The sequence below is a fragment of the Triturus cristatus genome, chromosome 3_2 (genome assembly GCF_964204655.1).
Source record: "Triturus cristatus chromosome 3_2, aTriCri1.1, whole genome shotgun sequence".
Taxonomy (NCBI): domain Eukaryota; kingdom Metazoa; phylum Chordata; class Amphibia; order Caudata; family Salamandridae; genus Triturus; species Triturus cristatus.
Window position 1 is genome coordinate 1091545447 of NC_140584.1, and position 12808 is coordinate 1091558254.

The following is a 12808-nucleotide window of genomic DNA, read 5'->3' on the forward strand; positions in this document are numbered from 1 at the left end:
TGCATTAAGTTCGAACGCTGTCCCACATGGCAAGCTCCTAACCTGATTTTAACGGATGTGTTAGATACCTTATTCAAGGATGGAGAAAGACTTCTTCCCTAGGATAAGTAAGTTAGTTAATGCTCTTGTTGCAGATATTAAAAGCCAGAGGTTACATTTTTGCCAGATGGACCCAGATTTTGTTTCTCTAAAGTCAACAAAACAGGAACCATTTAATCAGACCTTTGTATAACCTATCAGCACCTCCAAACACTACAGTTTCTAGTATGCTCTCTATGCACATTGCTCTGTATAGCCAGATAACTACTGTTGTCATTCTCAAGTTGCAGCCAAGCACTAGAAGAAGAAAGCCTGGTTATTGGGTCTCATGACTTTATTTACTCAGTCGAGAGAGAGGTTTAGGTGCTCCTACCCGTCAATGCCGTTAGATCTATCATAGCACTTACAGGTTCAAAGTTTACCATCTCAAGATGTCTTCTTGTCATAAGGAGAAAAAGTTGAACCCTACAGAGTGATATCGTAAACAAGTACTGGGGCCTCGCCTGTCAAGGAATGTCAGGGTTACCAAGCAAAATGTCTCTCGATGACGTTTTAGTAAGGTTGGCTCCGCACGTGGACAGAACCTTTTTCTTGACGAACAGCATAGAACCTCTTCTAAACTGCCTTTGATAACCCACTGTTTTAGGGTCTTTCGTAGAGAGAGAACCAAGTTTTGTCAGTGCTCATCAATGCAAATAGCTATAAGCCCACTGACGGGCTCCCCTTCGACAAAACCTTAAGAGTTTTGAAAGCATTCTTGTTTTTTCTGAAGGTCCCCCACACCTCAAAGGACTGTCTCTGGGACATATCTGCATATATAAAAATAGATTCAAGGAAGTGAATGGTGAGCTAACAAGATGAAGGAAGATGTGGGGACCCACATCTATATAATAGGGTTGCTCTTAGTGTGACCACCTCAGAAGGGAAATACAGCAAACAAGGTATTCATGCTCCAGCTGATGTAAGGGTCCTTACCTAGGGTCAGGAGATAGAACCTTTGGGTTGGAGGATCAAGAGCCACAGAAGGAAGAACCTCTTCTTGCAAGCTGTGGAATATGCACCCATCCTTTATGGTTAGGTAAGAGCAAAAATCACTAAGAGAATACAATGAGGTAAACAAACGGGGAAATTGTTGAGCAAGACTGACGTACAGTTACCATAAATCAGGTCGAGCGCTTGACCCCGTGGAGCATATCGGCACCCTTTTTATGCACAGAAACGGTTACAGTGGCCAAAGGCAGTGGATAGGTGCTTGCCAGTCACTGTGGTGTCGCATGTTACAAGACAGAGGTCTTGAGGCAGTAACAAGACTGCTATGGCTAAACCTGTGAATGTGTCCATCCACTGTTTTCAGAACATTAAAGTTCCATTGTGTCTTGGGCTGAATATTCTTCTAAAAATATCTGCTGCCAGAAACCAGTGGTGTAGTGCCCAGGAACTGTGCAAGGGTTGTCAGCACAACATGATGTTTTCTGGTTCCTCTAATGATGGTGTCACAAGCCAGCTGTATTATGCCAACTTATGAATAAAGGTATTTCCCTCTTCCAGGTTTTGTGCATGGACAAATATAAAGTCAGCGACTTGGAGAAGGAAACGCTCCTGCTGGTGGTGACCAGTACTTTTGGCAATGGAGATTCCCCCCACAATGGAGAGGTGAGTCATTGAACAGATCACATCACAGCACCAATTAATAATTCAGTTATTCCACTATTGCTTTGATACGCACTGTCTCCATTGGTACCATGTCGATATGACACATGCGACTGTGTTCTGTCAGTAGTATTATAGAATGCTACAAGGGCATTACATTCTGTTAATGGCCCTTTTGGGATTGGCTGGACTGCGGGCGAGGGACCATAACGAAGGAGAGGGTTTTTAACTAATGTACAGCTGGTAGGCTAAGGGCTTTAATGCTATTAGAACATTGCACCTATTGTAGGCAGAATGTTCTAAATGGAATAAAATAGAACGACAAAGGATTGAATGTTTGAGCACAAGGCCCATAGCAGCCATTAAGAGTCCTCCACGACCCCGTTGTCGTCAATGTAGCTTCCAATATTCCAGTGGTATAATAATCCATACCTGCAAAGCGTTTATCAGACATGCCATGTACTACTACTATTCACATACATCTCTTTCCCCAGTGTGAGATTGTCTGAAATAGTGACCGATGAATGCCCTTGAATGAACGGATGGTTCCAACGTTATGGTTTTGAATCAAGGTGTATTGTGATCGACTTTGAGTTCAACATCAAAGATTTTTTTTGCCTGATGAACAATAGTAATATTTACAAACATATACTGACTTAGACTGCAATATGTTTCGGACTTCTGCATTGTTTACTCACATTTCATGTCTTCAACAGGAGTTCAAGAAATCCCTCTTTGCTCTGAAAAAGCTGAACAACAAATTCAGGTATTGTATTGTTCTCATTCTAGAGGCATTTTCACGAGCTTTGAAAATCACAAAAAATGACAAAGGTGTCTACCAATCAGGAACGGTTTATAGACTCAGTGATTGCTCGGTGGGATGAGCTCCTACCCAAAGAACTCCAGTTTACAGATTCAAAGCTCAGAAGTGTGGCTGCAGCCATGCATGATTCCAGGTGGATAAAATGATCCTGTTTAGGAGGAGATGGGTGGGATTTATAACACGGAAGCAGTTCCATGAAGGAGACGAAAACAAACTCTGAATATGTAATTGGAGGCACCCAATGAACGACGAGTATTCCTGATATGACCCAATAGGAGGAGCTGTTTCAGGATTTTTCACTTGATATTACCAGATTGGGATAAGTGCCCTTCAAGAGGAGCAGTTTAATAGGCTCTTCCTAACTCTCCTGGTAGATTTGGATTATATATGACGGGATAAAGGAGGAAAATATGTGGTATATGGGCTAATCTGTCGGCTTTGGAGTGTCTGGACCAGGGTTCGAATCATGAGCCTGACACTTTATCGAAAGTCTTTAGAATCTGGAAAAGTTTCTTAATTCCAGTGTCAAAAATGCAAATATATCAAATAAAATTTGATTGTGTGGATTAAAGATGTTAATCTGTTCATCTGCCTAAAATCCCTAGAATAAACTGTACAGATGTAGGTTTGCACTATGAGTACAAATACGTGTAGAAAGGGCCATTTATTGCAGCCAATAAAGTAAGATTGTAGGTTTCGACACCGCCTAGTGGCAGCACTGAATTAAAAAAAAAAAATACGGATGCTCCAGTACCCAAATATCTATTCCATCTGCAGCACTAATATCACTGGATCATGAGAACCGGGATCCATGCCAGAGTTTACGAAGAAACTCTAACTATCTACATGATTCCTATGTAGATCTGTAGTATGCAAGTTGGTATATCCTGAAACTCTAGCATGATCTGGCTCCTATGGACCGACACTGAACACCCCTGAAATAAAAGAACTATGTGCTGTGTAAGTGCTGGTCTTAGACTGCCTTCTTGTTCCCACAGGTACGCCGTGTTCGGCCTTGGATCAAGCATGTACCCCCTCTTCTGCGCTTTCGCCCACACAGTAGACCAGAGGTTGGCTCAGCTTGGTGCCACGAAGATCAGCCTGACGGGTGAGGGCGATGAGCTAAGCGGGCAGGACGAGGCCTTCATCACCTGGGCATTACACACCTTTAAGGTACTTTTTTATACTGACTCCTCAACATAACGCAGACCTGAAATAATGCGATCAGACACATGGGTATGACTCTGTGTAAGCCGCATGACATTACTCGATAGCCTCGCCAGTAATCTAAGAACGTCTTTTGAGACATTAGCGCCTTGTACTTTTGTAACACGCCAGCATATCTCGCTCTCTTTAGTCCCCAGGATGTCCAATGCTGGTCGATATGGGCGGCAGCCATGCCATATTTCCAGGATACCCACTTACTATGTTAATGAGTTTTATTTATACTTGCTGTATGTAAATTTCAGTTATGTGTACTGCCTGAATAGCTGGCTTGGACCCAGCCCTCTTGGACCTACGTTGAACACCTCTGAGTTACCCACTGAACAGTCATTGTTAGGTGTGGCTTGACAGCACAGCTGTCTAGAGACCTATTGTTATCTATATATAGTGTGTGTCTTGGCTCCCCTTAGAGGAGTATACCACTCGCTTAGATAATGCCTTTGAATGTTAGGTGTATCATTCCACCTTCCGTGGATGTGGAGTGCTGGTAATGCAATGTATGAGGGACTATTTTGCATCTCAAAAGTGCACAACGTCATCACACATTAAACATTAAAGTCTCACTGCTTACAAAAAGTACTATTTTTTTCAATGCAGTAGGCGTTTTAATGCTTTAGTCTTAATCAGGACTCATAATGCAACAAGAACTATTAGCATTGTCAATGCTTGTTTCATGTGATGTGCCTATCACCTTGGCCACTTTTGAGTTTAAACGACTTAAAATCTATTATGAGGGGGTTACGTTTACGCTGATGTGATTCCTAGGAAAACAGGTGATATATGTCAATCAATCCCAACAGCACCCTACTATTCATACTTGAATTAATCTAAGCACATTCCAAGCCAGCATTTATGTTGCCCAGTATGCAGGCTAGACAAGGGCTGCCATTTGCAATTCAGAACCTCACTGGTGACGCCCACGGGGAAGAAACTGCTTTGTGGTGGCTTTTGAACCATCTGCAGAGGACCTGGGATGGCAGCTCGGGTTGGAAAGTATCTCCTGGAGCTGAGACAAGTCTGATTGACATGGCGGTCCTTGTCTGGAGTGCCAAAGTGAGCAAAAAAACGATGAACTGAAATGACGTCCTGAGATTCATTCATGAGAACATTGGCTTAGAATCAGTACATTGCAAAATAACTAGAAGATGTGTATAGGTCGAGAGTCACTGCAGGTCAATAAATGAAAACGGTGAGCATGGTGTGGAAAGTGTGCAATACAAAATAACATTGGAAACTCCACTTTTCTATCTGCAGATCACTTGTGAGACGTTTGCAATCAGGGACAGAAACAAGATTCTTCTCCCCAAACTGTACACCTCACATGAAACCTGGAACCCCACGCAGCACCGGCTTGTGAACGCCGCAAAGTCCCTGGATCTCACAAAAGGTACTGAGGATTACAGGGGCTACCTTCAGTCGTCCTTTGTCTGTTTCTAATATCTCGAGGCTTTAAACACAGTGCAGTGAGTTGCTATGTATTGTTTGTTTCATGACGGGTGAATATTCAGGAGTTGGAGAGGAGTTGGAGGAGCCTGTGATGGTGGCCTGCTGGGGTCAGGACACCACAATTTCTGTGATTGCTTAAAAAAAACAAATCTATATATATATATTTTAAATTTAGTCCAGGATGCGTTTGTCTACAAAAAAATTAAAAGTTAAACAATTGTTTTTCAAGAGTAGGCAATGGTTCCCCAATCGACCGGCCTACTCTTAAAAAATGTTTTTTTCAAAATTCACAAAGGGGAAAGGGCTCCTTGGCAATTCCTTCCAGTTTGTGAATGGGTTACCACTATATTTATTTAGTAGGAAAATATTAATGTTTTGCGTCCTAAACATGCCCTTCCAAATACTGATTCGGTATTTAATCGCAAACCCTAATATTGTGAACCAGGCCTTTTGTGAGCACAACATGTCTCTATACATCTGTCCCAGTATGTGGCTAAATCTGCTTGTTTTCTCTTATCCATCAACCACTTGCTCTTCCAAGGTTATATTCAGTTTCACTAAATTCTGCTTGCGGCAGGATTACAGCAGTAGCGGTGGGCAAGCCACTGGGGCATAGCTTCAGGAGGGGTGTTTGGGGTTTCAACCCCCTAATAAAATGTATTATTTTATGAATAGTTGGGTACAGGAGCTTTCAATCGTGAAGTTTCGGTGTCTGTCGGCTCCGACTTGTGATTTTTCAATACTCACTCAGACAAAAAAACACACACACACACACTCGTCTCTGTTTTGAAGCTCTTAAAACATGGTAATTTTACAAAATATTGTGTTTTAGTACCCCTTCACAATCAACACTCCTTTCTCCCATTCCACTGCCCCTTAATCCCCACTCATGCACTGCTTCTCACATATTGATTATCATGATAGGCCAGCTTAATGTTCTGAAAATCTGAGGCACTCCCTTTTAATTTGTTGGCTCGCCCACCCCTACCCAGCAGAGCAAGGCTGAAGGTAAGATCGACAGACGAGCCTCCATGGCTTACTGGTAAGCATGGCTGACTGTGGCCAGGAGTGGACCGGCAGCACAGGGGCCTGCCACTGGCCAGCAGCCAGGGCGCTGCCTTTGAAACATAAACCCACCTTTAAAAGGCTTCCCGCTCGCCACCAGTTCTCACAGGGAAAGGCGTCATCACATGAAAACCAGTCCTTTGTTTCCGGATTTTCGCCTAATTGTAATCAGGAAAAGGAGTGTCCAACAGGGGAGGAAGTGAGACAACGAGGGAACCAGCTGCTGCATTAGGGACTTTTGAGGCAGACACACATTGAGACTAATTCAGCTATTTAGGGCAGCTTTTAGCTCCGTGCACCCCACAGCTGGAGGGCGTGTGGGGGCTCCAGGTCATGCACCCTACAGAGAGAAATGTGCAAAGGCTTCCAGGCCGCAGAGACAGCAGGGGGCCTTACTGGGACCACCACCCTCTGCTTGAAATGATGCAGTGGAGTAAGGGTCAGCACTTTATTGCTTTTTGGGAGGTCTGCGGTTTTACTGAAGCCTTCCTCCGCTTTCGCATCCTCTTTATCCTTGCGCAACTCAAACCCAAGCAGGTGAATAAAAATGGTGTCTAGGATGAGTTTTTTACTCCAAAAATCACAAAACAGGCCCTGACGCACAACACTATCATGACGTCATGTGTCTCAATATGTACATATGCACTGCAGCCTCTCTTCTGTGCTCCAATCACCACTTAGATCTTAAAGTGCCTTCAACCTTAGCAGCCAATGTGCTGCCTGGTCGCAAAAAATAATTAAGAAATGATAATATACCAAAGGTTACAACCTAATCAACAGTCTTTAACAGAAGTAGACATTAAAAGGTCATCATAAATAAAAGAACAAAGCAAAGCACACTAGATTGAGCAAACTAGGCGCCTGAGGCAAAACCATCATTTCTAACTAGCACTAGAGATCACGGAAACCACACTAGCTTGTAAAAACATAAAAGACACTAGCTCGTAATAAAGGTAAAAGACACTAGCTTGTTAAAACATAAAAGACACTAGCCCATAAAAACATAAAAGACACTAGCTTGTTAAAACATAAAAGACACTAGCCCATAAAAACATAAAAGACACTAGCTCGTGAAAAACATAAAAGACACTAGCTTGTTAAAACATAAAAGACACTAGCTCATAAAAACATAAAAGACACTAGCTTGTTAAAACATAAAAGACACTAGCTCATAAAAACATAAAAGACACTAGTTGTAAAAACAAAAAAAGACACCAGCTTATAAAAACATAAACGATCTAGGGCAAGAAAACTATGGGTTTTCAGCCTCAATGGTGATTATGAGGGCCTGACTCCCCCTATCGTTCATGGCCACAAAAGATGGTGGCTAACAGTCTCTTGACTAGAGGGCTTTGGATCCCCTTGTGGGGCAGCTGCAGCTGTTGGTCAGAAGACAGGCACCCATGGGCACCTTCTGATATGCGTGAAGCAGGTACTAGATTGTGCCAGTGTACTAAGAGCTCTTCAGGGCATTTCCGCAGTCCCAGGTGTGATACAGAGGATGGCAAGAGGTACAAACAGCAGAAGAAGGGGGAGGTGGTGACAACAATACAAATCAGTACTCTAACAGGTAATAGATATTTAATTCTCTGCTATTGCTTTGTAGTGTTACAATATGTAAAGAAGATTTCTAGCACAAAGAATTGTTCAAAGGTTCCTCTTGGCACCAGAGTCTGTGCAAGATGAAAAAGCTCTTCCCTTTTTAACAGCCTTGAAGCAGAAAGTGAACAAAGGTGTATGTGCTGTTGTGCTGTGAATTTCAGAGAGCGAGCAGCTCTGGTATGAAGCTTTTCAAAGATCCAGGCAACGGTTGCTTTTCAAGCTCTCAATCTCCAACAATAAGACCATATTTGAGACAATTTGTTGGAATCTGGTGCCCTATAATGGCCTCATTTGGTGGCACCATAAAGCAGCTGCCTATCGCCACCTTAATGCAGCAAACCCCTTGTGCAAATTACGCATTGTTTAAAGACAAGTGGGTCTAGCCATGGGCAGTGCTGTGGGCACAGTAAAAAGAACCAACATCCTTCAACATTCACTAGCTACTGGGAGCTGCAATATCAGCTCTTCTTCAGGCTCTTGGAAGATATGAACAGAGTCCTTCTGTATGTACTGACAAATGGCTTGCAAATGGTGTGGGCCGCTAAGTTACACACACTAGAAGTCTGAGCATCAAGCAGTCACAGTGTTCACCACTGATCTTGTGTAAGGAGAACTCAACAAAGGAAGAGTTTTGGAATGCTGTCAAGTAACCGAGATCTGTTTTTCTTTCTATTTCCAGAACTTTCCAATCTGCACTCCAGGAATGTCATCCCGATGAAGCTGAAATCGCGACAGAATCTGACCAGCCTCAAATCAAGGTACGGCCTCAGCACTCACCGCAGCATGTGTGCTGATGCTTGAAGTGTGGATGTCACCTTAGGAAAAAATGTGAAGGGGGAAGATGGTCCTTTGAGCGCTTTCTAGCCAAATTCCTTGGAAAACTTAGTTCACTTTTTGTATTTCCAAATGCGATTGTTTACTTTGCATTGGGAGAATATGTAGGTGATGGGATTAATAACTACTCAGGCTTTCCACTGACACAAGCGGTGAGGAAGGGAGGTGCGTCTATAGGAATAGACGAAGAAGCAACAGTACAGGGACTCCTCTTCTGGTCCTTGATCCAGGGAGTCAAGAGTTTCTTCTTCGTCCAAAACAGTTACAAAGTTGTACAGTTGTACTTGCTGATTAATATTAGTGGCACAAGCCTGCAAGCCACCAGTCCTGACTTTTGACTCGGCAGCCACACTCCCCCTTTTTACGACAGTGTGACGTCTGCCAAAAGTCAAGTTCCAAGACTGTTCGGATCTTCCTTCATGGGGAGGAGCTCACAGTTCCCTCTCTGCTTCATCAAAGACAATTTCTTATGCCAGTGAACAGCGATCGGATATACCTCCTTAGACCTAAATTTAACACATCAACAGTAATGTATATATTTTTTTTTCTATAGTTATGGATCCTATTCGCAACAGCATAGCTTTACAAATGCACACCGTGATCCATAGATCATGTCTGCAAGGGGCTATTTCCGTTCACAGCTGTCTTCATTGTAGAACGTCTTTATTTAGAACACAAAAACTCAGTTACTCACTTTCCATCTAAATCAGGAAACTTTGCACACTATGCAAAGGGTGAACGCTTTTTGTCCTGCATTTAAAAGGCCTGGAAGTCATTTTAGCACTGTCCAAAACTCAAGTCCGGTCAGCTTTAGAACATTGTATCCCGTATCAGGCTCTATAAAGGCCATCGGATGTTACTGAACCGGAAGCGGTTTAAAGGCAGGCTGCCAGATGGACCAGAGCAAGGGAATATCCGAGATATAGTGAGGACTTCATTCACAGGAGCTTGTTTTCTTGATAGAAAAGGAAGTTGATAACCAGGGCCCAGCAGGAAGCTACTTCAGTCAAACAATAGAGAGAGTGTGCAGCCTTCACTAATGCCTGGAACTATTATGTGGTGTGGAGCAGGCTCTTCTTAGGGGTGACACTTGAGGTCTTTTAAGGCTTAGCTGCATTAATTTATAGAGAGGCATTATTTATTTACTTAGAGTGTTTTATAAAGCATGAAAATGATCCAAGGGTATCAGATAGCTGTACATATGACTGACTGAACACAAAATAAACAAGTACATTAAAAGTAAAAGGCACAATGGACTGTTGAAACAGATCTCAAAATAATTGTCCATCATTCAATTATTAGGCACTGGTCTAGATTCTTCATGGTGGATTTTCTGATACTGCTCTGAAATGTTTCATTTCCAGCTACCTCGGGGACTAATGTTAGAGTGGGGTATTATGAGTATCACATTAATTCTGCTATAAGGGGAAGGACTCATTTTGCAAATTCTTCTGCTAAGGGGATTTAAGGACAGGAACTGAGTAATGTTTGCATTTTTTGGAAACCATTTTGGAAATGTTACAATTTGTGATTTTATACACTCCAAAGGGTAACTCTCTAAAGCTGTGCAGGTTGTCAATTTGTAGAAATCTGTAGGGCATACAAAGTTTTGGAACTATTCTAAGTATGAAACGTTGTGACTACAGATTTGTGTAGGTCGAGGAATTTGCTATTTAGTCTCCCCAACAAGGAGGCTCCTATAGTAACTGAAAAAGCTTTTGTAACATTGTCGTACACACTCGTGCCTTGCCAAGTGTGGAACAAACCGTATTAACTTCGAAAGCCCATCACAAAACCTAAGACCTTCAGATAAGTCCTCATCGCTACTCAACACTGCAGCCAAAAGGGAATCCTGTTGACGTATATAAACATTTGCTGCACTTTGTGTTTCTTTGCACACAGCCGTGCCACAATCCTACTCAAGCTTTCCAGTGGGAAGAACCAGGACGTTCGCTATCTGCCAGGAGAACACGCTGGAGTGTTCCCCGGCAACCAGCCAGAGCTTGTTAACCGCCTACTGAAGCTTCTGAAGGACACACCAGCCATCGATCAGACCGTGAGACTGGAGACACGCAGCGAACAGGGTAAGGCTCTCCCCCATCTGTCGGGTATTGCAGGGATTGGGGGAGGTAAGCAGCAGTGGCTGAAAATGAACATTCTCATTATCGGATGTAAATTCCTACCTCAAATTGAACAGAGCAAGAGGGAGACGTTTTCCTAGGTCCTGGAATAGTCAGAAGCTACTGAGCAAGACCCCTGGCTTGAAAGGTAGTTTACTGCTTGAAATCAAGAGCTTGTGGTACAACTGCTCTCCAACTGGATAATCAAGTATTGTCTTTGCACTACTGACTTTCCAAGTAGTCAAAGCTTGGTCCAGGAGGAGGTAGCTGGTTGGAAGATCAGATAAAATATAAGCCTGTAATAGCATACAATAAAATTGATTTTATATTCACAGCTTTTATTTACAAAAACAATAGGCATTTATTTAGACATAGGAAATGTTGGGCTGGTAAAATGGACAGAGCATAAAAAACGGAAGTTCACAGCACTTTCTGGGGTCGACATGCGCACTCCAAAGTTATTTTAGCCTTCAAAAATGTTTAGAATAACCTAGTCTCTTCAGTGAAGCGGCACAGCTGTGCACTCTGACAGCAAGCAGTGATGGTTTTCACAGTTTAGTTCTTTGGCACTTGGTGACTAGTACCAGAACTATGCCTTACAGAGAGTCAATGAACAAATTATCCTGGGTGATATGATGCATCTGTCAAACATACAAAAGGCGATAGGAGGAATGCTTGCAATAAGTTTAACCACTGCCAATCTCTCAAGGTAGCACTCAAACCCATTGTTCTTTTGCACACCATGTCTCCTCAGTTTGGGCCCATCCATATACAAATCAGTCTTGACCCTGTACAAATAGGAAGAGTCCAGCACGAACTGCCAGGCAGGTCCTCCATGAATCGGAAAACAAGCAACCCAAGAGCTTTTTTGCCTGATTGGGGCTCTTGGTGTAGCTTGGTTCCATTGGGACAGTGAGCACGGGACCCACATCTTGGTCCTTGCCACCCTTGGCTGGACTGTTGCCACTGGAGCAGGGTCGATATGAATTTGCATATGGATAGGTCCAAACTGAGGTGGCATGGTGAGCAAGAGAACGAAGGGTTTGCCAGTGGTTAGATTTATTGCAAGCCTTCCTCCTATAAACCTTTGTGTGTTGAATGTGTTGCCCTAAGTAGCAGGGTATGCTCAGATGGAGGGTCCGGTGCTCACTGTGGCACTGGAACCAAGCTACACCCAACTGATAAGCCCCAAACAGGGCAAAACCGGTCTTGGGTTGCTTGTGTTCGATTCAAGGAAGACCTGACCAGGCAGTTCAGGCTAGGCTGTTCCTATCGGGCAGACCAGAGACTGATTTGCACATGGCTGGATCCAAACTGAGGTGGCAAAGAATACCACCCTGAATGATGGGCAGTGGTTGGACATATTGCAAGAATTCCTCCCATCTCTACTTTTGTGTTTAATATATGGCATCTGTCAATGATTTCTCTGCAAAACAGAGAGCAAACAGCATAGTGCGGTGGACCTGAGTCCGTATTACATGCACTGTGCGGAAAAATTCAATAGCTCCTACACTCAAAAGTGAACTGGGCAAATCACTCAATCTCCCCGTGCCTACCAAAACTGACAAAATAGGGGTGCTAGGGTGGGCAGGGAGAGACTGAAAAAAGTCTGTCTTTTTGGGGTGTTCAGTATGCCAGGGGGCTCAACGTTTTAGTACTGGGAACAGGGAGAGTAGCCAGCACAAGGGACTAGTGAAAGTCTTAATGAGGTTTAGTCATTGTTTAGGGTGCTAATTGCTACCGGAAGACTGGATACACCTTCATGAATAGTCCCAAATAGGAGTCACAAACTTCAGGGGCCTGGATCTAATCTAGGACTGGTTTCATTTTTTCTAAAAGAAGTGTTATCCACTAGACTGTGTCAGAATTATAAATTTGTCAGTATAATCCAACGGTAATATTTTCCACATGATAATTTTCAGCAGGTAAAATCTGCCAAAATTTAACAGGTAAGAAATGCTTAGTAAATACCAAGACATGCAGATTCTGGTAGGGTAGCATCAAA

At 43.1% G+C, this 12808-nt stretch overlaps 1 protein-coding gene across 3 annotated transcripts in view; it reads left to right on the forward strand.

Moving 5' to 3' along the window:
• Positions 1–12808, forward strand: part of NOS2 (nitric oxide synthase 2) — a 60336-nt gene that overhangs the window by 33580 nt on the left and 13948 nt on the right. For all 3 annotated transcript variants that reach the window (XM_085649866.1, XM_085649867.1, XM_085649868.1), the window contains 6 exons: positions 1588–1692; positions 2406–2455; positions 3511–3685; positions 4991–5123; positions 8529–8607; positions 10586–10767. In XM_085649866.1, the coding sequence (XP_085505992.1) occupies positions 1588–1692; positions 2406–2455; positions 3511–3685; positions 4991–5123; positions 8529–8607; positions 10586–10767 (724 nt within the window). The remainder of the gene's footprint in view (positions 1–1587; positions 1693–2405; positions 2456–3510; positions 3686–4990; positions 5124–8528; positions 8608–10585; positions 10768–12808) is intronic.